Below are 26,545 nucleotides of genomic sequence, written 5' to 3'. Positions count from 1 at the left end.
TTTGTGTTTCCTATGAACATCTTTCCGAACGACACCAGAGTTTTGTTTCCCAGCAGATCCTTTTCTCCGGGGGAATTTTATATTTCCCAGACAACTTCATTCCAATTACCTTCACAGTATGATCAATTTGTTCCCATAGCTCTTTATTTTGTTCTGGCATCACCAGGAATATGTACATGTGGTTAAGATGTACCAGTGCTACTGCTCTCCACAAATCAAAGAGTGAAAGTAATCAGGGATCATCATTATAAGGAATTATTTTCTCATGTGTGCCGTATATAACATAGATTACTTACAAGGACGCGGGAACAGCAATATTTGCAACAAATCAGATACAGGCATTTACTGCATGGTGAGTTCGTCTTGCAGCCCTCAAATAACTGGATCTGTGTCTGCTCTGAGCGATGTGGAACTAAGATGATTGATTTGTGAATGACAAGTCCAATCGGGGCTCTGGAATTAAATTCACGAACGCACTAATGATGACATTTGGGCTAATGGTTACTCGTGATCATCAACCCGCGTTTCTCTGCTTGTACGTGATGGATACACGCAAGATGAACACGGTAACGAGCGATGTCGGCATTGACTTGAGTAAAAATGTAACCACAACATGTCAAAGTAAATGTAAATATGTCGTTCGTCTAAAGAGCTGCCTCCTCTGTTTTTGATTGAAGACGGTGAAAACACATCCTGGATGTCCGACTCCTAAAGCAATAATAAATAAATAATACATGTATTATTCTACTATTCCATTTTTTCCACTACAGATAGCGAAATCAATAACTTTGACATCCATATTATGGTCTTTAATAATTTATACCTGCGACCCACCGAGATCTGGCGCTCATTACTTCATACATTGACATCAAGATGTTGACAGTGCGTCTCTGTACGGCCCATGATGTCATTTTTTGCCATTTTAAATCTCACGTACAATGCAAGAAAAGGGAGATTCCAAAATGTCTGTATTTCTAACATTTGTATTTTTAGGTTTCTGTGTTTCACAGAAGAGAATGTGATACACAGATTAAAGTTAGTTTTGGCACTTGAAAGCACCGAGGCTCTAAATCCCTACTCTGCTTCGCGACTCTAATGGCTCTGACACAAATCGCCCTGGGAATTTTTCAAACCTACAGTCTGAGTTTAAACTTTAAAATAATTTCATCTCTGTTTTTGTTGCTGCAGAAATGTTGCCAAAGCACAACTTAATGACTTCAGTTATATTTATCACCTGGAGAAAACATGCTTAAACAAAGCTTCTTCTCAGAGTTGTCTTATTTCTCCAAGCGAGATTATATTTAGAGACGACAGCTACTGCTTTGGACCCGGTGTGAACATCCTTCCTGAGTAATCTGAACATGTGAAGATTGCCCTTAAGAACACGTCCGTGCGCTTCCACTGCGTCCTGAATGCGTCACGAGACGACTGTGACCACATTCCTGAGCTCCATGAACACAGTCTGTCCTCCGGGTGGATTAAAGCGCCGCCTCCTCAGCTGACGTAATCTGATCGGTGGCTTTTCACACGCTAATCTGTGCTCATACATTAATGCATTTGCAATCGCCACCAGAGTATTAACACCAATCATCACATTACACACTTCTTTTTTTTTCACACACACACAGAAGACACTGACGGTGAAAACATCTGCACAGTCAGACTTGTGAAAAACATAATTCGACATCAATGATATCAGTGCGTATTTGAATATTTAAGGGCAGGGACGCCCACATTTGATCGTATGTGTGTAACAGGAGACGCAACCAGCATTAAATTTAATGTCGAGTGTGAAGAGTCAATTTAAGGCTGCATGACTTCCCTGAAGATGGATGTTTGTTAACCATAAGAACACAGAGCATTTAGGCTGCTTTTTTCCCATTACCTCTGCAGAAAATGCCTCTTAAAGACAAGCAAATATAACCACTATTAGGGAAAAATTACTTAAACTATCTGCCAATGCAAAATGGCACTTGTTACATTTAATTGAAACAAGAAAAAAATACTTGGATAAAGTCAAATTATCTTAAGTATCTTCAGTCTTAAAGTAAATAAGTAAAAAAAAATGGTTTGATTACAAAACATAAACTGAATTCAAGTCAATTACACTAGTACATATTTTCATTTTTTTAATGTACTTTGTTAAAATGTATATATAGAGGCTGTAAGAATGTGCAGTATAGAGTGTCACATGTCCTTTTTTATCCCCAGCACAACCTGAAATTATGACAACGATATAAACACACCTGAGCAAAGAAAATACTCAAATGTTTTAAAATCGGATTGAATTTGTGAAATTTTGAATTACATCACAGTTCAAGGTAAAAAAAAAAAGTTAGTTATTAGTCATAAATAAATAAAAAACACATTTTGTAAGGCCTGAAGATGTGACCTATAAACAGCCCCCCCCCCCGATGTCCATACAGTATAAGGAGTTGTGTATTATTCCACAGCAATTTTACTAGCTGATGCTGTGGAATCGATGAGGAGTGAAATCCCTCAGAGAAACACATTTTCATTCAAACGCAAATCACAAGTCCTTCATTTTCATCAGCAGAGAATCCTCGCCCTGCCTTACGTGCCGACCGTCTTAACCCCCTCTTTCCTCGTATTTCACACTTTCTCTGTCTCGTCTCCCCTCCTTCATTCTCTCATGGTTGCTCCACATCCACAGAAGCACGGATTTCTTATGGCACAGGCACCGTGTATAATGATGGAGATGCTGTGTGTAACCACTATAGCTAATGAGGAGCTGTTGGGGCATTAACTATGTATGAACCTCACGCCTAAAAAATTTACACCTACTACACACATGTAAATGGCACACATGCAAGTAGACGGGTTAAGGCACACACACACACACACACACACACACACACACACACACACACACACACGCATACGTACACAGCTAAATTTCAAAGCACATGAAATGGTGAAATTGTCAGCGGAGCCGCCACAGGTGCTGTGTTCAACATGAATTAATCATGAAAGAGACCTGTGATGTTTCACTACAGTTGCTGCTTTTTTTTGATTGACAGCAGTGCTTAGAGAGAATTTATGTGGCACAAAGCCTGAAAAGTGTGTCGGGGGTCAGGTAGAGTTCACTCGTCGAGCAGACAAAATCCCCAGCGTGGCATTTACAGAAGTGGAAGCGCAGCAATTCCCTCAGCTTTACCGTTAAATAGGCTTTCGCGTGCACTCACTTGGTCGCGGAAGTTTTGAATTTGCAAGACGTGGTCGGAGACTTGCTGAGGTACGTGTGTATAAAGAAGTGTCACTTTACCCATGGCACAATCCATCTTTTTAACAAAATCAGAGCGTCGACTGACTTCAAACCTCAAAACACAGGACACTAAAAAGAGAGAACATGATGGGTGGGGCATTAAAATGAATTTTACCTCAGTGACAACACAAGATGGAGGCAAAAACTAATGCCCATTTCCACTATGGTCCCAGCTCGCCTCGCCTCGCCACCGCACTGTTTATGTTGGTTTTCCACTACAGAAATAATACCTACTCAACGTGGGCGGAGTCATCACTGCACGGCTGCTGTCACGGTGGTTTTACACGCAACACAAACAAGTGACTAGTGACTTGTAAAGCAGTTGTTTTCAGTGTTACTAAATCATTAGAATCAGCAGTGCTGTCGCTAAATACACCAGACTCCCCTGTTAAATATTGAGATTTTAGACATTTCCCTGGTAATTGTTGGAGATTAACCCACGTTTTTTAGGATTGTTAAATCTTTATAACTGATCTACAGTTCGGCATTGTTCCACTTGTTCCACGTGTCGAGTTGAGTTGAGCCGGTGGAAACACTCCACAAGTAAACTGAGGTCGACATGAAATCAAGACGAATGGCTGGAATGTTTTGGCAGAAAGTCATGATGGGAAATGTGGCAGTGCAGATTAAGTCGAGACGACTCGTGTGTGCAGGTGGAGGAGAAGGTCGCGTGACGAGGGATTGGCAACGTCTTTATGGTATCGGTGGAAAAAATGATGCAAATGCAGAAATGATTAACTTTTAATAGCAGCAAATTATAATCTTAAAAAATGGCCAACTCATTTTAAAATGTGGGGACTGATTTAAATTGTACTCGACGCAGTGTGTGCCAGATAATTTGACAAATTAGGTCTCGGAAGATTCAAGTGTGGGGGGTGAAAAACTGAAAGTTTTATAAATACAAATCATGCCACATCACATTTTAACACTTTAACTCTCAAAACTAGAGTTGGAGACTCTAGAAAAACAAAATCTTCCTCAGAATAATTGCATAATTGATCTTAAAATGGAATTTCTTAGATTATTTTGGTTGGACAATCCGGCTTCTTTTTAATGCAAAGGCAAAGTTTTAAACACAGTGATATTTCAGGTTAATTAAATTCTGAACTCAAAAGGTTTGCTGCCAAATTTAGCTCCACCTGTCTAGAGTTGTGAAGTTGTTTTAAAAGTTTTTAACAGAAAAATCTTGAAAGATCTTTATCCTCAAAGAAGTTCCTCTTTTTACAACTACCTACAATCGCTGCTGCTGCTGTTGCTGCTGCTTAAAAACGAGCATCCTGAGTGAATATAATGACTTACTGCATGCTGTGGCAAGGTTGAAGGTTTCAAATGTGGCTTGTGGCTCTTCTTAAAAAAATAAAAATAAGTTAACAGCCAACATCTCAAAGCAACAGAGTCCCATCCATCGTGTACTTGACTCTGACTACAGGAAGTGACAAAAACCTGAGAGCAAAATAGAAATCGTTTCCCCCCCAAACAGCAGCAAGAGACCCGGACTCGACATTGATCATTTTGTGATTGCATGCCTTTAATATCCTGTGTGTCACACAGCAGCACGGCGGTGTGTCAAATCTACTGATGCTCTATCAAAGAATGGAATGTATACATTTTCAAAAGGTGTCTCCCTCCCTCTCCGGTTATTTTTGTCTCCCTTTTCTCTCCAAAGAGAAATTGTGCTTGTTTAAGAACCCAGGAGCCAGAAGCTTTTGATATTTTGCAAAAATGTTTGTATTTGTATACACACATCTCATCTTCTTCTTGTAAACCTTGCACCTGCAGTCAGGATTATACATATATATATATATATATATATATCCCCTCTATTTATAAGAATAATTTACATGACAAAAAAAAGCAGCCATGGATTTAAACGTGCATTTGTTTCCTCACTCGTTTTTTTTCTGCCTCCTTATCCAACAACATGGGCGTGTGTGTGTGTGTGTGTGTGTGTGTGTGTGTGTGTGTGTGTGTGTGTGTGTGTGTGTGTGTGTGTGTGCGTGTGCGTGTGCGTGTGCGTGTGCGTGTGCGTGTGTGTGTGTGTGTGCGCGTGTGAGTGTGGAGGCAAACAGCCCTTTATGTTTGAGTCGAGGCTTTCGTTCAGCTGTGTTTCCCCCAGAGATTCTCTAACACTCTCTCTCTCCCTGAGCGTTTGATCAAATCCCTCTAGAAATGATAGGCCACTTGTACACGTCTGATCAATTAATACTATGTTCCCACGCTGGCAGTTAAACATGCCATTTCATTTTGTGGCACCAGAATAGAAAAAAGTCATTGATTGCTGATGATGAATAATATATTCTATAATGTCAAAGATACTAAAACATTGATATGCTGGCCACTGTATTAATTTGTTTTGTTAAAGTTAGGAATCAGTTTAATACGCTGGTATCTCTCCACACTCTTGTAAAATACTAGAAAGCAACTCACGCAACACCTGCTATGCTTGTGAGAGTTAATGCTTGGTATTTTTTTAAAGAATTATTGTGTTTTTTATTTTGTTTCACCTCCTTTTGCACTTTCTGTGAGAGAATATTTTAATCTTTAGCCAACTTTAACTTTAAGTGCGTCCATATTCTTATAACCAGACCTGGTGTTCAATATTAGACTTAGAAAACACAGTATATAAAATGTATATAAATATATATAAAAGAAGTGCAAATATACAAAATTTAGATTTACTAAATGCCGGGTTACCAATGTGTGGCAAAAGTATTCATACATCAGATCTTATTTTTTGTTCCTAGTTGTGTTTAAGGAAAGACGATGACTAGGTAGGTATGAGTCATGCGCCATGAAAAAATAGATCTATGTAAATGTAATATATTGAATTGTTCCATAGTTAAAAGAATCTTCCTTGAATCGCAATGTTGCAACTGTTGCAAGACATGAAGTTTCTGACTGGTTAAATCCAAGGAAAAGGCGAGACGGACGTCAGATTGGCATACAAACGTTTATTCCACCAAGCCGTCGTTTACAAATACAAACTGTTAACAAAGAAACTACCACACTCTACTCAAAACTATGAGGGTGACAAGTTACTGTAGTTATGGTTACGGTCAGAAAACTGTTGCTCCTCATCCTGCTACATCCACCAGGTGTGGACCTAGAGCATGTGAGGCCCAATGAGGGAAACCTCGATCCACCCTTTAACACCAAGTGTATCACAGACGATACGGAAAAGTGTAGTTGCCTTTCTTTGTCCTGTTTTTGGACATTGAGACAAAGACTCAAACAAATGTTCTTTTAAATATGTTTTTACTGTTCTAAATTTCAAACAGTGTTCTTTCTATGTATGCAACGGTTTGTTTTCTGATTTCAACGTTTTCTAAAAGCTGAGAAGTTACATGTCAAAGCCAACATGTGTTTATTCTGGTAATTTCACTCACGCTGTTGCAGGAAGCCAGCGAATCAGTGTCTTTGTCACCAGAGAGTTTTTGTCCTGTTTTTGGAGACAAAACCTCAAACAAATGTTGTTTTAAATATGTGTTATACTGTTCACATTTCAAATTTAACATGCACAATCTGGTGTTCATGTACAAGTACAATGTCTTTCTAAATAAAACCTCTTTTTTTTCTTAATTTTATATTGTTAATGCACCATTTTAACATGCAATAAATTGTAAATAACTGCCAAATATTGAAAGTTATTCTGGAAAAATAGGCAAAAGCACTTTCTCACAGGACATTTTCTGGACGTTTTATGGACATTTTGAGTCTTAGGTGTTAGAGGGTTAATTGAACTTACAGCAAGACAATTAAAGATATTTTAACGCTAATAAACACAAAAAAATTGTGCTAAACATGACCAAATGCCAGATAATAAGTGAGTTGTAGATTACTTTTTATTACTAAACTATTCAAGTAGGCTTAACACCATTTCTATATGGCTCTAACAATGCATAACAAATTGTCTCTTCCCCTCCCCTCACTGTGTCCCAGGTGATAAACGCCATAGAGCAGGATTTCAGGCTGCCTGCTCCCATGGACTGCCCAGTCGTGCTGCACCAGCTGATGCTGGACTGCTGGCAGAAAGACAGGAATTCCCGGCCAAAGTTCCCTGAAATTGTCAGCATGTTGGACAAAATGATACGCAACCCTGTGTCTCTGAAAACTGGCACCAACAACGTGCCTCCCGGGTGAGGAGAGGCAGAGACACAGAGATCATGCTGTGTTTTAAACTGTTTTTTTTCTTAATTTTTTACATTTTTTTTAAACAATAACTCTTCTGTATCTGCTTGCATCCAGTCCTTCTCATCACCCCTTGTTAGACCGCGGCGGTCCAGATTTGAGCCGGGTGAGCTCAGTGGAAGACTGGTTGGCTGCTCTGAAGATGACCCAGTACCGAGACTCCTTCCTCGGCTCCGGTTTCACGTCCTTGCCGCTTGTCACACAAATCACTGCAGAGTGAGTCTACTCATTAAAGTGTCTTTTCTTTTTTTGTTTTGTTTGCGAGACTGCGTCTCTCACCTGCCAAGTCGGCATCTTGTTAGTTGGATGAGTGGCAGGACAGCTGGTTGTCTGACTGCTGCTCCATGTGTACGCCTGTCTGTCTCTCTCTCTCTCTCTGGTCAATTTCCCCCTGCTTACTTTTTGTAGCCTTTTTCTCTTCTCTTCATGCAATTATGCCGGTGACAGACATGGCAGAAGAAATCATGTGTAAAGATGGACCGTCTGATTCTTCAAATGGTGCGTCAGTAACACCTCAGGAAAATATCCTCAATTTTGGTTTTGAACAGAAAGGGTTGGTGGCCAGAGATTCAGGTCATTCTGGTTTCTCTTTTTGGCTAAAAAACCCCTGGTATTAATTGGCTCATCTTAACAAATGTGTAACGGGATAAAATGACGACCCTGTTGAACTCAAATCATCTATTTTCAGCACTGAAAAAAATGCTGTGCGCACCCCTTTTACATAAATAATACATCGTGACCTCTCCACTGTCCTCTATCAGCAGTTCTGGTGTTTCATGTTCCCATGACATCATAAAATCAACATTTAAGTGCTTTAATAATGTATATATGTTGCTTCTTGAAATGTCATATAGCAATATCACATATAACCTAATATTCCTTTTAGGTTTATAGAGGTTGCTTTGCCCTCACATCTGCTTTAGGATTTTGATGACTCGTCTTGTACTCGGCAGTATACGAAATTACAGTCAATCAAGAGCTTTATGATTCATTTGATGCCCCCACGTCAACCCACTGTATGTTCAAATCTATCAACTCTATTGATGAGCTTGCGTTTCTCCAGTCTTTCCTTCCTCAGCAGCGCCTGACATCACGTACTGGTTCATACATATTGCAGTATGGCTTCCCTCCAGAAATATCTCCATCGTCATCCTTTTTCCTTAGAAACATCACTTGCACCCTCCTCTTTTTGGTTACGACCACAGATGACAGGGGGTGAGAAATCTGTTGTGGAGGATTTCTTGTATGATGAGCGATGTCATTATGCTGCGTCGTAACTGTTAGCACCTTGTATTCACCGCGCTTGGCTTCTCTAAATGCCGATCAATATGGTGACAAGACCTTTCCCCTCTCCCTCACAGCTCATTTGAACTGAAAATAAGTCGAGCCCATGCCCGTGAGCCATAAAGTGAGTGATTTTGTCCTAACAGCCGTCAGTAAATAACATCTGAGAGCAGGAAGGTGTTTTTTTTTTTGTAGCCCACCGTGATACAATAGCACTGACCAATCTTTCCTTCAGACTGCGTGGAATAATTCACACCCTGGCCGTGCTCTCGCAGCGCGTGACCGCAGTCTTCACAACAAGGCGTGCTCTGCTGAAGCAAAGACCATAAGTTAGCACGCGTGTCACAGACAATGGCAGAGAAAGTGCAGCCGAAATTCAGGCCAACTTCAGATGAACAGGCTGAAGCGACACATATCGGATTTTTTTTCTGTTGCTGTGACAATTCCCTTCAGTGTGTGATCCTAGATCAGGTATACACTCTGTATTTGGACATGTGTCATGAAGCATGACTGAGATCAGAATCCATGCAGCTCTTGTGTCGTCATTGACCTACACTGCACAAGCCTGCTAAAATCCAACAACAGTGGAGGGGAGAGTGTTGTCCTCGAGACCTAAATGTCACTCACAGGTTCACTGCAACAGCTTCCATTTCTGAATGTTCTCAATGGGGGGGGCGCTCAATAATGATAGGTTATTTTGCACAATCTCCTGCTTCAACACTGTGTAATCTCACAAATATGACATTTTCTGTTGTTGCATTCAGCCCTATATTAGCTTTACATGGAGAGGTGATGTAAAGTAATTATTACCAGAGCTTCTCAGTTATTTTAGTCAGTAAAGATTACGGTAATTTTTACCTTGGGTAAACGTGTTCAAAAAAGTGACCCTAGCTAATACTTATCCCTGCAAATAGACCAGCAGTAAATAGTGTTTAAAAGTAGTTTTCTGCAGATTTTCAAGCATGCAGGAGCTTGAGGAACAATCATTCTCTTTCGCACTAGGCGGTCGGACTAGTCTGTGGCAAAGCTCAGGGGTTTTTGGCATACAATGAACACCACATTGAACCAGATTGTCAGAGGCACGGGACAAGTGCCTATAGTTCCTCAAGCAGCTCAATATGTAGCAGGCCTAGGCTATGTGGCTGATAAAATGCCAATAAAATCACATGTAGACTAGTCGGTTAATATTCATTTGACCTAACTGTTGTATGTGTGTTTGCGCTTGTGACATCAGCAAGCAACGTCCTACGCAGATGCTGACAGGAGGTGGCGGCCGTGCGTAAATAGTTTGACTGAGATTTCTTATGCTGTGCCGATGGGCCATTTAATATTACACTATTAATGGCAGCATATTAAACTAATACTGTCTAAATAGATGCATGCAAAAGGGTATTAGAGCACATGCATGCGGTTTAAGAGGGTGGTTTGTGTTCTTGTATTTATGAATTTATTGAAGTTGTGAGCCATCAAATATGAACCTGGTAATCTAAATATAGCCAATGACTTCCATTGTTTTTGGGGATGTAGTTTGGAGATTGACCTACAGACCCTAGCTTTTAAATTAGAAACCATATTACGCTTCCGCGTACCTCTTAATATCTTCTACACCTGTGTTTTTAGCTGTGCTTTATTCCCTCTTGTTACTGCTTAAAACATTCATGTTTGGAATGATTATTTGAATTATTATTTTTTTTTTTTTTTCTAACCAACGCCATCTGTCACTGCGGGAAAATCTGGAAGATTCAGCTTTGTTTACTCCGTAATTAATGCACTGTTAGTTTGTATTCGGCTATTCAAAAAATTCAACTCCATTCAAGGGAGGCAATTTCGGTTGGCAGCGTGTGGTTGCTGGACACAAATAAGGCTTTAGCCCTGACCTCCCAATCTCTCCAGTCAATAAACGCTCCAGCAGACATTCGCCGCCATTACCTTTGTCAAAGGCACAGCACCAGACTTGGAGCCGGTCCACTGTGACTGCCCACTGCTCCCACACAGTTGGAGTGGGTCAAACACTGAGGATTAATTCTCCACATGGGGATTAATAAAGTCGACTATAACTTATTACCAATGTGGAGACAGCAGATAAGAGGGGGTGTGAGCGGGTGAAATTTATTTCAGATGCTTTGCATGCAGCATGCAGCACTGCTTGGGGAGAAAAATGGATTGGAGGCTTACCAGAAATCACTTTCTTTTGTTTTTGTTTTCTCTTTGCAACACACGGAAATGCAGGTTCACATGAGATCCAATGAGAAGGGTTAGTGTTTGCATTCTAAGTGATGTATATGGCTTTATACAGGGTGTGAAGAGTGACACGTTGTATTCTCTGCTGTCCTTGAAAGCACTTCACCCCCCAGATGCCAGACAAATTAGTTAAATAAAACAAGTAATATACTCTTAAAGCATTCAAATTAGTTAGTTGGCACACACTAGCATATTTTATTTGATTTTTTTCTGTCTGAGAATGGTTGGTTTAATATTGGCTACAGCTTAGTCATTATAATTAATACCCTTCCTCACAGATAATAGAATTATACAATATTTAGAGCGCTGGTACCTTTTTTATTCAGTTTCAAGCAATAATTGAAATCCTCCACACATTTAATGAGAGCTGTTTTCGATGTCGTGAATGTGAATGAGCCTCACGTCTGTCATCTCTTCCCTGTGTTTCCTCAGAGATCTTCAGAGGATCGGCGTGTCTCTCGCCGGACACCAGAAGAAAATCCTGACCAGCGTTCAGTCGATGAGGCCCCACTCTGGTGACCAGTCTCCCACTGAATCCGTGTAACCTCGCACGGCAGCAGTCACACCGTATGAAATAGTTTGACCAGTGTACAGTCTTTGAATTTCTACTTTTTTCTTGACATACTTTTGTTCGCTGCTCATGGAGATCTCCGTTTATTGTCCTATGGTTCTCTCAGTCTTTGAACAGATCTCTCTCTCAGGCCAGTGGCCACTGAAAACTTAAAACAAAACAGAAGAATCCAGATCTCTCTGCTCTCACACGTCCCCAAGTCCTTCTCATGAAAGATAACACACTTCAACAACTTTCAACAACATCATTGCTGACGTGGCCTGGTTTTCATTGAAGGAAAACTCAGAGATGCTACTGTGATGTTTATGTGACGGCACACAGACCCTGGACCCAAAGCCTGACAAACAAATCCATGAAGCAACGCTGGATGACGGAGGATCCACAGCTACGGCTTTTTAAACTCCATAATGTTTCGCTCAATGTGTTGATGAAAAATTGCTTATATCTTTGGAATCCGGACCTGAGCCAAAAAAAAAAGGAACATGGCACATTTTTTTAAAATCCATCTTCATATTGAAGAGCCTGTACATATTATAATATGGGATGTTTGTTTCCTATAAAACCCCACTTCACCTTTCCCCCTCTGCCAACAACGCTGGACAACTAATTGTCACTGGAGTGTTTCGCTGTGATTATCTTCCTCTGTCTGACTCTTGACAGGCACAAACCTTGAAGTGATGCGGGCTGTGGTCGCACAAAAAGGAAGGAATGGAAAAAAGGAAAAATCATTTTGATAGTGCTATCTTTTAAAATGTGTAACTCTGTCCTACTTAAATAATCCGTGTTCTCACAGGAAACTCATTATAATGTAATGCCAAATCAATCAGAAAATGGCACCAAAGTTATAAGTCGGGACATAAATTTTGTGTCATCGAGGCGAAGCAACTTAGCAACAAATGAAGAAAGAGCAGAGGAGGAGGAGGAGCAGGAGGAAGAGACTGGTGGTATTGAGTCATTACCAGCTGCTGAGATGCACCTGTTGTGAATGCACTTAAGTGGCCAGAAAATCTCAAAAGACAGGGATGGGGTGAGAAAAAAAGGCATCGTCAGCCAACGTTCTTGTGATTTGGCTGAAAAAGCCTCCAGCTGACTGCCAATTTAATACCCACAGAAGAACAAACCAGAGAGCCGGTGCTCACGTGCTGTCCACGCATGAAAGAAATCTCATGTCTGTTCGGAACTGTACGGGTGCTGTCCAGATGGTAATCATCACTGCAGCAGGCGGCGTTGGGAGTCTTTTTTTTTTTTTTTAGTGTTTTAATAATTATCGGCTCATGCATTTCACGGTCACATTTCCCAACTGACATCGCTGATTAATACTGATGTGTCACTGCACGAAACGGGATGACGACGCGCAACCTTTTCATGTTTTTATCTGTGGCGGGTAACCTTTACAGTGTGTCAGAAAGGAAAAAGCAGTGAAAATCAGCATTATATTCAGTTATTCATTACTCATGAATGCTTACATGTGACGTTTTTATTAGTATGTGGTATAATAAAGGCTGGATCTCGCGATGGAGCGCATGTTGTGGCGACGCACTGGGAGATCTCTTTTATCTCGTGGCTTGAGCAGATTACCAGCTGTGAAACAACAGCAGCCTCAATCTGTCTCCATCCCCCAAAACCTCTGGTCATGCGTGTGCACTGGCATCCTAAGGATTACCACTCTGTAGCACCAATTGGATGTCATGATTTTTCATCTGCTGCGAGCTGCACTCACAAATGACAAAACACACAACACTGTGTTTGTGCTCGTCCCGCACCACTGGTCTGTGCTGCTGGGATGCCCCAAAGTCTTTTATTTATCCAAGTTTTGACTTTGAGAGCTCCGTACGTATCTTGTTTCCACATTTTCCGACAAGACTCCGCTCCATCTGTTGCCTGTCAATGAAAGCTTATTGGACATTTTTATCAAAAAGTATATAAAGCTCAATTGAAACGCCACCTTAAAACCTTTCATGCAAAGGAAATGAACGCTATCAACACGGGCAGGTGTCTGAATACATTATGTAGCATCTTGCAGCGACGCGTGTCTATCCTTTGCGTCACACTGTGTGTTGTTGTCGTCTTCTGTTTATCAAGGTGAGATGCCACTTTCATGTCACCGTGTCAGTGTTTGTGAAACGACAAATGAAGACAGATGATGTACAGCACATGTTTTGTATTTACACGCCGACCGGCACAAATATTTACAGAGAGAATATCTCAGGAACACAATTGTTGCATCGGTGTATCCTGCAATGCGGAACAGGATTAATCAAAGGTGAAGTGCTTTAAGAGTTAAGGGAGAAAACTTTGATAAGTTAGTGTTTCAAGTACTGATTAAAAGATAAATCCAGCCCCCTTTTAAAGAAAGTTCCCTATTACTATTGCAAGTGGCATTACTCTTCAATGTGGAAACAGAGAGGTGTGCGTGCAGGTTGATGAACAGTAGCCAGAGTTAATGCACTGTCTGATTATATTGATTACAATGCTGCTGAAAATCTAGGCACATCTTTTTCTTCAAGGATAAATTGAGTTTTAAATCCTCTCATTGGAAGGAGAAAGATCCTCCTCCTTTCCTGTTATTTGTCTTGTTTTACTGTACATACAGTTGGCAGCACTATATGAAAAATATTATTTCAGTGAATGTGTGACTTTAGATAAGATCAAATGTTGCTGTAATCATTCATCCATTTGTAATATAAAAACTGGCTCCTGGGGGCGTTGTGGAGAGTATTGAGCCCGTTGCATTGATTGAGGGGAGTAGCAGGGTGGCGGAAAATCCGACCTTTTATTCACAAAAGTATCCGCGCTGCTGCGACTGGAGTTGTTTTTTTGTTTTAAAGAATGCTATCACATTCAAAATGGCTGTGAATGACCGTGTGTGGCCTTCGTACTGATGACCACACCCCCTGCGGTGCTTCCTCATCCCTCCTCCTTTACCCCTCTCATTCACAGCTTCCCTGCCCACTTCTTGGCATTTTCCATAGAGTTGGCCTCAGATCGTGGGGTCTGTTATGCTTTGTTTACATTCAGTGTTTCTCTCCAAAACAACAAAGATGTATCCTTTACGGATTTGAGTCGACGTGCTGTCTGTACTTCCTTCCTGGTATATTCAGCTTTACATTGTTTACATTGCTGTTGACTTAAAAGCAGTTACTTCTTCTTCCTCCTCTTCTAATAATAACAATGATACTAGTTAAAATAATACTTTCCAGCAGCACTGCACATATAATATCATACTCTGTCTACACTGGTATTTAGTTTGAGTCACAATGAAGGTTCAACGCTGACAAAGGCTTTTTGCCTTCTACTTTTAACATATATATATATATATATATATATGTTATATAAATTATAGTTGTACAACCTTTAAGGTCCAGTGTGTGAGAATTGGTGACATCTAAAGCCGTGTTTCCATCATGGCACAGTTCGGTTTGGAACGTTTGGCTTGTGTTTGGGCTGAGAACAGTACCTTTACTGGGTAGGCAGGACGTGCACTAGAGATGCGTGGTTGGCAGTTAAACCCGTGGATAATCCGTGGGGCAGGTGGATTGCGTGAAAAAAAAAAAAAAATTGGATGAATTGTGGGCGCGTGCCACTGTTTAAATAAATAAATAATATGTTGGTTAACATATTGACTAGATCTGAAATGTGAATTCTCAAAACATTATTTAGAGGATCTGCACAGCTGCTGTGTTCCATGTTTAGCAGACTGCTTCGGGTGATTATTGATGTTAACAGTGGGTGCAGATGACATTACGGCGCATCTGTAGTGTGCGCTGTGTTCGATGGCTGCGTCATCGTGACATTGTACCGGTGCGTTGAGGACATTGAACACGACACAACAGACCACACCACAATGGAGTATATCCAGCAGCTTGTGTTTTTTTTTTTTTTCCTGCTCGGTTTGTGGCTGTTCACAAGATGTCAAGCTTTGTATGAAAATAGACTGCGGCTGTTAAAGAAACACCAGTCGCAAGAGAATGACCCTTTTCTGTCACCTGTCGTGGGTCTAGCTCCACCCGTACCTTACTCTGGTACCCCAAGGGAAGGGTTCTGAAAAATGTAATATTTGGGGAGGTTAATTTGGTACTATTCCTAATGGAATACTGTACCGAACCATAAAACTCCTCTGCTCTCCTCTCCCCAATGCTGTTTTTGTCAGTTCAGGCTGCTGTAGAAACGAGGCCTTTACCTAAAGTCCACATAAAAAGAGGATATTTTTTTACTCCATAAACCTTACACACTGGACCTTTAAATTGTGTTACAATCTCTACATTTTGTGTTCAACAGTAAAGGTGGTGACATTGGCTTTAGAATTCCTTTAGTGGCTGATCATAGCTGTGTGCGCTCCCTGCTGCTCACACCGTTCACCTGTATACTCATCTCGACTCCGCCGATACCGACACCGGCGCTCAAACACGTCCTCGCCGTTTCTCGACATTTGCTGCTTGATTCAGACTGCGGTAGTAGTCGATCGTCACACTACCTTCAGTGCCTGTTAGCGTTGATAATTGTTTAAGTGCATATTGACAGACTGACTCTGGCAGGTTGCAGGTGAACTTAGTTGAAGGTTAACTGCTGAGCTTCCTTATGTGTAACCACACTAGAAGCAGGAACTTCACCCATGAGTGAAGGAAGGGGGAAAAAAAAGTGTAGCCTCTCTCTCTCTTAAAAACAATCATCACTATCAGTGATAGTATAAAAGAAAATGAAAAACTCCACAGGGTACCGTACATGGATCTCACTCAAATTCCACCATCATGCTGTTGTTGAAATTTGTGGAATAATTTTGATATGTGACGTGTGTTAAAATGTACAGTGTGTGACCACAGTCGTCGTCCTCCATGAAAACTCCCCCCCTTTTTTTTTGAGCAGCTATTATGTATTATGGTCTGTGCGGGGTCTGTCATTGATGGTGACAGCGGATGAATTTCTCTGCATTCATTGTTGGATAGTGGTAAAAATGGCAGCTCAGTCTTTGATTCTTAGGAAGTGAGGATGTTTACGATGGACTCCACTCTAACCTGTGCTGGAGATACACAATATCAACACAATGTTTGGACAATTAAGCACAGAAGTGACCCAGAAATGTTAGGAAGCTCATCCGAGTGCTTTTGGGTGGATTTATGTTTTAATTGAAGTTATTTTCTGCACGCTGCTTTTTCCTTCCCTCCTGTTGCTCTGGTGTAATAGATACCGTAGGGGAGGCTGGAGATGAGAGGAGATGAGTTATGAAGCGAGGGGAAAAAAGTGAAAGGGAATAGGTAATGGAGGGGGCAAGAAGAGATGGGGAATGGAAACAGAACAGAGAAAAGGCAGATGGGGGTGGGGACATGAGAGGCAGAGCTTGACTCTTGTGTTTGAATAAAAATGAGGCTGGGTGTGGAGAGATTACTCTTTCTCTTTTTGTCTCTTTCTCCCAGCTCTACCCGACTGTCCTCTTTCTTCTTCTTCTAATGCCCAAAAACCTCTTTGTACGACTCGCTTTCCCAGTTTCCATTTCCTCCATCGCCTTTGTTGAGTTTAGAAGGCAAGGCAATTCGAGCAACCTTTTCTGTTTTAGATGCACTGTTGTCACAAATATGTTTTAACTTACATCTAATGCAAGTATAAAGTGGCAATTTTCACTTTAACACAAAAAGGTTTTTGGGGAGTTTTTCCCAAAACAGATGTGTTTCCTATTTCCAATCAGTCAGTCCCAGAATGTTCTCCTAGTTTTTTCATGATAAAATATGTGCTTACTAATGGTTTATGGTCATTTCCAAGATGTAATGTGCCATTTATTGTCAAGAAAAGAAAAACAGCACAGTAACCAGCAGTGTACGGCCTTTTTTCTGTTTACTGGACTCTACGTAGGTGTCACTGCTCGTAGAGTCGAAGCATCCCCACTGTAATATATTATAACACTGTAACATATTGTAATTATGCACACTATGTCTGTGTGCGTGTGTGTGTAATATGACGTGTGTGTGTGTGTGTGTGTGTGCTGTTCAGTACAGTAAAATGTTTGTACATTGTATGTGTGTGTGAGTTTGTAGCTGTTTACTTTCTCAGTATTAACATTTACAATGCACTATTTGTCAATAAAGACGAATCAATCGAATGATCGGCCTTGGCAGTTAATTAAATTTATATATATTGTCTTGTGCTCCTCTAATGCTGTTAGCAAAGATGCTCTTTTCATACATGGCTTGTCACAACAAAACTGCTGCTCACTGGATACTTTCTCTTTCAGACCCTTCTCTTTAAAGCCTGGTTGTGCTTGAAAATCGCTCTAGATCAGCAGTTTCTGAAAAGCTCAGACCAGCCCATCGACCACCGACAATCACGTCACGTTCAAAGTTCTTCTCCGTTCTGAAGTCTTCTGCAGGTTGTCTCGATCAAAGTATTGTGAGTTGCTGCGATGTGATTGGCTCATTAGATGATTGTGTTAATAAGCAGTTCCACAGGTGTAGCTGATAGATTGACTGGTGAGTGTGTACTGCATGCTGCAAGCATTAGTAAACTGCATATCTTAATTCTTTAACACCTGAGCCTCAAAATGTCTGTCTGGATTTTCTTGCGTTTTGCTTATTTTAAGCATAAAAGGGCCAGAATATGTCCTGTCAGTAACTGCTTTTGCCCATTTTCCAGAATAACTTCTAATATCTGGCAGTTATTTACAACTTACTGCATGTTAAAATAGTGTATTAACAAACAAAAAGTTTTATTATTATTTTATTACCCTCTCAATGTCTAAAAACAGGCCAGAAAATGTACAAAACTATGTACAGGCCTTTGACGTGCAACTTCTCTGCCTTCAGAAACTGTTGGAATTTTTCCGATGGCACAAACCATCGCAAAATTATGGTAACGCAAAAATGTGCTTGTGCAAGCGTGTTGTCAGCGATAGGCTCTGTGTTAAAGGGTTAAAACAGGTTTGTGTCATGGGGTCAACTTCCATTGTCTCATACCTGTACTCTTATGATAGTATATAGTAATTTAGTGTGAGTAAACAAGACACTGTGTTCTTTACTGTCCTTTGTTTGTGACAAAAGTAAAGGACTAACCCAGGGGTGTCAAACATAAGGCTCACGGGCCAGAACCGGCCCACCCAACGGTCCGATCTGGCCTGCAGTATGAATTTCATAAAATTTCACATTATGATTACAGTCTGCTCATAATAGGAAAAACTATATTTTTCAGATTCAGATATCTGTGACTAAATGTTTTGTGCCTTTATAGATTCGCTGTGATCTGTAAGTTATGCACATGTGCACATGTATGCACATTGTTTTTTTTCAAACAATTTCAGGCTGTTCATAATACTTTTTTTTATCAAAAAGATACTTCATTAAATTAAACAAAGGGAAACATTTAGAGATATTGTTGTTTTTAGGTTATGATGCTATTATTTTACTGGTCCGGCCCACTTGAGATCAAATTGCCTTGTATGTGGCCCCTGAACTAAAATGAGTTTGACACTCTTGGAATAACCCCTTCAGCCCATTTCTACATACAGTAAAGAATGATAACAATGAAACAAGACATTTCAAATAGAAAAACGTATTATCAACATATATACAGCAGTAGAGAACAGGGTTTGGGGGAACACTAAGAAAACAAATTACATACCATAAAACCTGGCTTTAGATGTTTTAAATAAAACATTTTACACAGCTAGTTATAAGAGTTTTATATTCTATTTGGGTGTTTACCACTTCATTTAAAATTTTCACCTCATCTAGCCTATACTGTATAATACAGTGTGGAGCACAGGAGGCCTCTGTATTCAGCAATGCATTAAAAAAAGCCTATTAAACTCAATAATGAGTTTCTTTTATGCCAGCGCACTCAACTAATCATTCACGGGAGCGAGAGTCAGTTTTTTTTTTTTTATGTGTCACTGACGTGTGTTCTTGACTCTGTTCCGTAGTTGAAAAATGGTTACGTTTACAACCTGTGAGAATGACTTTGAATGATACGGCGCCGTTCTCCTCAGAGTATTAGAGGCATTTAAACACAACAGAGGTGACTTCTTTCTTTTTTCTTTGCGCAAGCTAAAAAAAGCCCACGAGGCAGAGTAAATTAAATCACATAAAGCTAGATTCACTAATAAAGGAAACCCATTACGTGACAGCGGAGTCTGCTGCACTGTGTTATTCACAGCAGCGAGAGCCCCATCAATTACATATGATACAGATTAACAGCACAGGAACTACCGCAAATGAGTTCCGAAGGAGTATAACTGACATAAACCTGTTAGCTGTAACTGATTTTTATTATGGTGAAGTGTAGCCTGTGAATGTAATAAATAGATTCAACATATTTTCCCCCTAAAAATGTACAAATTTAAAATGTGAAGTCCCTAAAGCTGTCGCCTCCTGCATGATACATACACTGTCCTGAAATGACGCATACTGTATGACCAATGAAAAATCATCTCTTTTGAGCATGTGCCACCCCCATTATTAAAACATGCAAACTATAGTTTTCAGTGAATAAACTAAGCTCATGTTATTACTTTTACATGTGTTTTTTCAGAAAGGCCCAACATGGCCATTTCATTTAGCTTTGTATTACTAGAATAAAAATAGTGCTTCCCAACCTCAGTTTCCCTTGAGTTGAGAAATATCTTCATTCTTTTGTTTGTTACGTGCCCACCTGTGACACTTAGCGACGTTAGCAAAGAGGGTGGACACCGTTTACATTCTGGGAATGAGGTCCCGTCCCCCTACAAGTGGGATTGTGGCGTTGCAGTTTTAAGCCTCAGACCAAGTGTCACTGGTCAGGGGTTCCACCTGAAGCCAACCAGGAAATAAGAAGATATTGAATAGACATTAGGGGCAACTCTGCTGTTTGCAAAAATAACTTGATTTGAATAAAAGTCCATGGCATGTTTCACTTGATTTATAATATCGGCAAACCATTTTCTGAGGGATTAATGATGTCATGATACACTGTTTTGTATTTTCTGTTTTTTCTGTTTCCATTTAGAAGACAAAACGTGACACATTTGTGTGGATACAGTTATGATTGATGGCTCATGTTGGGCAATAAGAGCCTGGTTGCAGTGACATCGTGCCATTTAATGTGAAATCTCAATGCTGAAACTATTACTGTATTAATTAAAATTGTAGAAAAAATATCTCTACAGCAGTAACAAATTAAATAGTATTTTACATGCAGCTATAAAATACAAAATCTTATGTCTAATATTATTTAACAGTCTGAAAATCTATGGTTCTATTCTGTATTTTTACCATTTTAAGTTTAGAGAAACAATTCTCTTATAAATGATTCACCACATCTGTTGCCCTGAGCTTTAAAGGGTTAATAGCTTTCAGTTGTTCCAGGCACAAACTTGCAGTGTGTGTGTGTGTCTGTGTGACTGTGTGTGTGTGTGTGTTTGTGTTAGTGGGGAGCACAGCACAGTGTGGTGGCATGACTTCATCACTGGCCAAAAGGAGTGACAGAAAGAGGTTAAGGAAAAAAAAGTGAAGATGGAGGGAGGAGGAGGAGAAAAATAAAGGTAACTCTGTGTGTGTGTGTGTGTGTGTGTGTGTGTGTCACTGACAGTGAGTCATCTTCACACAACCTCACCAGCACAAGTCTGTCTTTCCTCTCCTCCCCCAACAACCCTCTCAGATAAATAACTGACTCGCTTTTCTGACACTAGTCCAGTGGCGAGAGACGTGTTTTGCTCCGTGGTCTTTCTCTCTTTCTCCCTGCAGGAAAACAATGAATAGTGAGGGGTGTTTTTCTTCTTCTTCTTCTTCTGCTTCTTCTTTAAAGGAATGAACTGTTATCTATTATTGAGCAGCAGTCAGCAGCAGCATATCTACTTACTAAGCTGCTAAAATAAATATGACGCAGTGCTGGGGAGATTTGCACGCGTTTGAACCGAGCACTCTCGTGCTCTGAGCAGTGAAGGGTAACACGTTCACTGACGAGCCAGTTGTTCAAAGCAACTCGTAAATACAATTCTGTCTTCTTCTTGTTGTTGTTTTGCAGTATTACATCTCACACGGAGAAGAAACTAAACCGTCCTTGTCTCTTTTGTTGGGTGACTGAAAGGGAGAAAGAAAAAAAAGCCTGTGTTGACAACAAAGTCTTTGTTTTAATGTTTTGGCTTCTCTTTGTTCAGGCTCGAGCATCTGCACCTGCTCCAATTAGTCAATTACCATATAGTCAATAATTACACATATGCTGCACTTCCCAGCTAACAATGAGTGCCTTTAAATGGGGGGGGGGGGGTGTTTACCGTGTTCACATAGAGTCCATATGAGTGTCTCCCTCTATTGGCGTTAAAACAGAGGAGAAGAAATGTAAGAAAATGTCTGTTGCATTCAAATGTTTGTCAGATGAGTTCACACTGTGCTGAATAAGCCTTTAAACAACTCTCTCTGTGTTTCTCAGTGTAGCTGTGGTTAGATCATTTCTGTGCTGCACACATGAAGTGGTTTGTTTCATGTTAAATCAGACAGAGATGTTCGTCGGATGGTCAGTTAATCAAATTTGCATATAAAGTTTACATTGTGATAGTAGGGGTGGGGAAAAACATTCTATTCTTAGATGTATCTAGATTTGGACGGGGACCATTCTGAATTGATTCACAAATAATGTCCAAATTCCTATTATTTAAATGTTAAATATTGTAAAATAGACTAACTTTATGGGGAGCACATAACAAAGAAGCATGGTGCCGAGATACAGCGACGCTATTTCGCGCTCACCAACGAAACAATACAGAAGGAGTAGGGTAGGATAGGAATTACATAAAGTTGCCATTGAATCTTACGTCACTATAACTGCGCACTTTCTCACTGATGGCGGGAGGCTAATGTCACATTCAGTGACAAGAGCAATGCATGAGAGCCTCACAGATGCTAATGTGGCTGAGCTGTTAGACGTAAAAGCACGATTCAGTTGTAAACATTTTTGTCTTAAATATGTGAGTTGTGATTCAAGATGTTACACACCAAGGTTGCTGCCACCTTTGGGTCTTTACAGTGCATTTGTAACTTTCCAGTTTGCACATGTTTCAGTTAGTCTGATAAAAGATGATGGAAATCAATTAAACTCATTACAAATGCAGAGTTGTTAAAAATAGCAGTGGGTGAGTGGGTTAGTGATCACACAGTGAGACAAAGACTTTCAAAAGACTGATTGGAAGTGCATCAAGTTGCATCAATTCAATGTATTTGTGCTAATACTTAAGTACATTTTATATCAGAAAATGACTTTTGATACTTAAGTACAGTAAATGTCAGGTACTTTAAGACTTTTACTCAAGTAATATTCTAAAAGGCGACTTTAAATTCTACCAAAGTCATTTTTTGGTAAGATACTTTTGCTACAAGTATCACTTTCAAGTACTTTATCCAAGACTGGTCACAGTGAGCTCGTTAGGAATCACAGTTGCATTTTCCAGGAGGCTGGAAATCTGTTTAGAGTCTTTAAAAAACAACAACTGGAAAGTGTTGATCAAGTGCAGATTGGAGGCTTTTGTGTGCAAGCTGCTGTGTGAACTAGGCTTCAGGCGTCAGAGAGTAGCAACAATATCAGCATCAATTTTGCAATTACCTCGTCCCTAAGTTTGTCTCTGTGTCCACGTGCACAATAGGCTGAGGGATCTCCACTCCGGCCCTGTTGCAAACTGCAATACAAATCTTGAAACTGATGCATTTGATGCATTTTCTGAACATTATGCCGACATGTCCAAAGAAAGCTCTTAAAACCTGAACAATCTGATTCCAAAGATGAGAATATTACTGGGACATTATTTTGCTTTGTCGTGACGACTGTGTCATGCGTCTTAGCTGTAGCTCTCCCTCCTCCTTCCCTCAGGTGTGTTTGTTGCCTTTGGCCATTTTAAATTTCCCCGTTAATGTCGGTTGACGGCTGTAAAAGCCTGCTTCACTTCGATGAGGACTCTTTCATTCCTTTGGACTCGGTGTCTGCTGCTGTGTCCCGATGATTGAGTTGCAGTGTCATAGGACTAAATAAAGATTTTGTGGCGCTGCGTTTACATGAATAGTTAACCACCCACTCCAGAACCACTTGAAAGACAATATTGCAGACAGCTTTGTTGCTGCTCCTCAGCCTGACACCATCCCCAACTTCTCATCCCCGGAGAGGTAACATTTTTACTTTGAGGTTTGGCAATTTCCTTTTCCTTTCTTTCGTCTGACCCACGTGTGAACCTGAGCTGCATTGCCCCCAATTAACTCTATAAACCAGAAGCATCACATTAGAAACAAACCGTGTTGAATCATCTGCTGGACTTCTAAGAGCAAAGACTTTAAAAGGTTTAAAGGTGTTCAATGTAAAACGTGTGACGAGGCTTTGTACTGTAGGTGTGAAGAGGTTGAGTGAGTCCAGAGTCACAAACAATCAGAGAGGCAGCCAATCAAAGACATTCAGCCAAGTGTGGAGGTCAACTCATACTGGACTGGTGTCAATAAACAATCACGCAGGAAGAAGCAGAGGATGCGGCTGGTGCATATGAACATTCCTACATATATATATATATATATATATACATATATACATATATATATACTGTATATATATATATATATATATATGTATAGCGACAGATTGTAGAGTTGATTGGGGCAATGCAGCTAACCGGGATAACTGGAAATTTGGCAGTCACAAAATCAGAAACAGACCAAAATATGGACAAATGGCAAGAGGGCTGATGAGAGGGGAGGGAAAAGAAGGTGCGGGACATAAGAAATAACACAACAATAATGACAGGACCGTTTATTCACAACACCTGCTTGGTAAAAGACAAGTCAGGAGCAGTTTCTTGACAGTGAGGGACACTGGAGATCCTCAAATGTGGGACGTCTCTTCTTTGTGAACTATGAGTTGGAGCCGTTTTCAGGTTAACCCTTTAACACCAAGTGTATCGCAGACAGCACGTTCGCACAAGTGCACTTTGAATTACCGTAACTATGTGATGGTTTTTGCTATCGGAAAAAATGGGACAGTTTCTGAAAGCAGAGAAGTTGCACGTCAAAGCCAATGTGTTATAACGTTCATTTCACTCACGCTGTTGCAGGATAACAGACAAATCAGCGTCTTTTTTGGTCCTGTTTTTGGACAAAAATGTGTTGATATTTTCTACAAATTTCAAATGTAACACACAAAATCTGGTGTTCATATACAACTACAAGTTATTTTTAAATAAAACTTTTTGTTTTTCTTCATTTTAAATCGTTAATACACCATTTTAACATGCTGTAAATTATGAATAACTGCCACATATTGAAAGTTATTCTGGAAAAATGTTCCAAAGCACTTACTCACTGGACATTTTCTGGCCCTTTTATGGTTAAAATAAGCCAAAAAGGGTTGTTGTCGGTGTTAAAGGGTTAAGCAGTAGCAGCTGAAGCTGAAGACTGCAGAGCTCCCGATGTCACGTATGTTTACACCCCCGTGGTGGCAGGAAAATCTTCTGCAAAATGAAAGGTGCCAGTGTTGGTTTCAAGCCATCAGAGTTCACGACACACTTTAAATACACAAAAATCAGGCAATATATCACAGAACCTGACAAACTCGAAGTATTTCTGAGCCCTGTGATGCCCCAGGAGTATGTAGAGAGTCACAGCAGACATTATCCCAGACCTGCAGTATTCCAATATCTTCAGCTTTCTGATAGATTTTTCCTTCTCCAGAGAACGCTTAGACATCACAACAAAAACATGTAAAAATATATTAAAGTTAATCTTTATTCTGAAGTGGTAAACTTCACAAGCTCCCATTGCTCTGTCTTCTACGCTCGCTTTGAGCCCGTTTAATGGTCGCGATCCAACTCTGCCGTCTCTCAGGATCGTTTGTGATCCAGTAAATGCTCTAAAGTTTGTTTGTCCCTGACTGCTTTGGTGTCCTGGGGCTTCACAGTTATCCACCATCCTCACTCATTAGAATTACAGCCAGAGACGACACGAGTGGCCTGACTGGTCTAGATACACTAGATGCTGCCAGTTTCACATGCAGTATAATTTATGTCTGTGGATTTGGGTTTGCTGGTGTTAACCGAAGCTCAACACTGACGCTGATGTGACATTTAATCTGGACTCTTCACGAGGATTGATAATGATAAGATTTGCTAAGTGAGAAGCTGCTCACTTCAGTGCACTGACAGAAATGTGCACTGACGCGGCCGCTCATTAACGACTGCTGATCTGACATCACATCCACAAACTCTAGGTACACACACACACACACACACAGGATAGCAGCTGATGAGCAGTGATTAATAATGCACACCCCTGCACATGTTTCACTCAGTCATGTTTTCACGCTGTATTGACATCAGGAAATCACACACACACACACACACAGATTTAAAACGGCAGATGACAAGATATTAAAGTTTAATTCGATTCCACGTTTCTTTCCTATAGCGGCGATGCGCCGCATTAGGCATGGCGTTGCGTCAGAAATGTGTCAGAGTAAATTATGTTACAGACACACACACCTCACACCTCACACACGTATTTCCCATTCCAGTATGAGTAGGAAATTCCAGGAATTACAGGAACAACAGTGTGGTACATTTTCCGGTCAGAGTGGCAGTGGAAAACACCAGCAGGGAGTAAACGTTATTTAAAAAAAATAAATAAAAAATGTTGCAGTTCCTCTGTTTGTCAGCATTGTCAGAGGATGTATATAAAAAAGTATAGCAATACATGGTTAATGCTGATATTTTATCTTTAATCTTACACCTTGTTCCTCCTTGAACACTGCAGTTCACTACTGAACCACAATCGAGCTCAAAATGTTCGACTGAGCGCAGTAAAGAGACTGTCGTACTGAAGGTTTTGCTGTTTTTGTGTCTTACAAGTGTAACTATATTCTTTGCAAGCCTACAGTAGCACTCAATCAATTATTTGACTTCAAGGTCAGGAGTAACTTTGATATCTAGCTCAAAATCCCTGTAAAAGTCCCAGAGGTCAATGGAAAGTTAAGGTCAACTTGATTGGATGTCGTCA

The 26,545-nt window shown here is 40.4% G+C and overlaps 1 protein-coding gene across 2 annotated transcripts in view; it reads left to right on the top strand.

Annotated features, from left to right (window-relative positions):
* The window catches only part of LOC131465569 (ephrin type-B receptor 1-like), a 94,129-nt gene extending 79,248 nt beyond the window's left edge, over nt 1–14,881 (top strand). For both annotated transcript variants that reach the window (XM_058638366.1, XM_058638365.1), the window contains exons 18-20: nt 7,226–7,422; nt 7,532–7,690; nt 11,432–14,881. In XM_058638366.1, the coding sequence (XP_058494349.1) occupies nt 7,226–7,422; nt 7,532–7,690; nt 11,432–11,543 (468 nt within the window). In that variant the 3' untranslated portion in view covers nt 11,544–14,881. The remainder of the gene's footprint in view (nt 1–7,225; nt 7,423–7,531; nt 7,691–11,431) is intronic.
* The last annotated feature ends 11,664 nt before the right edge of the window (nt 14,882–26,545 follow it).

Source organism: Solea solea, chromosome 9 (genome assembly GCF_958295425.1).
Source record: "Solea solea chromosome 9, fSolSol10.1, whole genome shotgun sequence".
NCBI classification, from domain to species: domain Eukaryota; kingdom Metazoa; phylum Chordata; class Actinopteri; order Pleuronectiformes; family Soleidae; genus Solea; species Solea solea.
The sequence above is the reverse complement of the archived record's forward strand: the minus strand, read 5'-3'. Positions and strand labels throughout refer to the sequence as shown.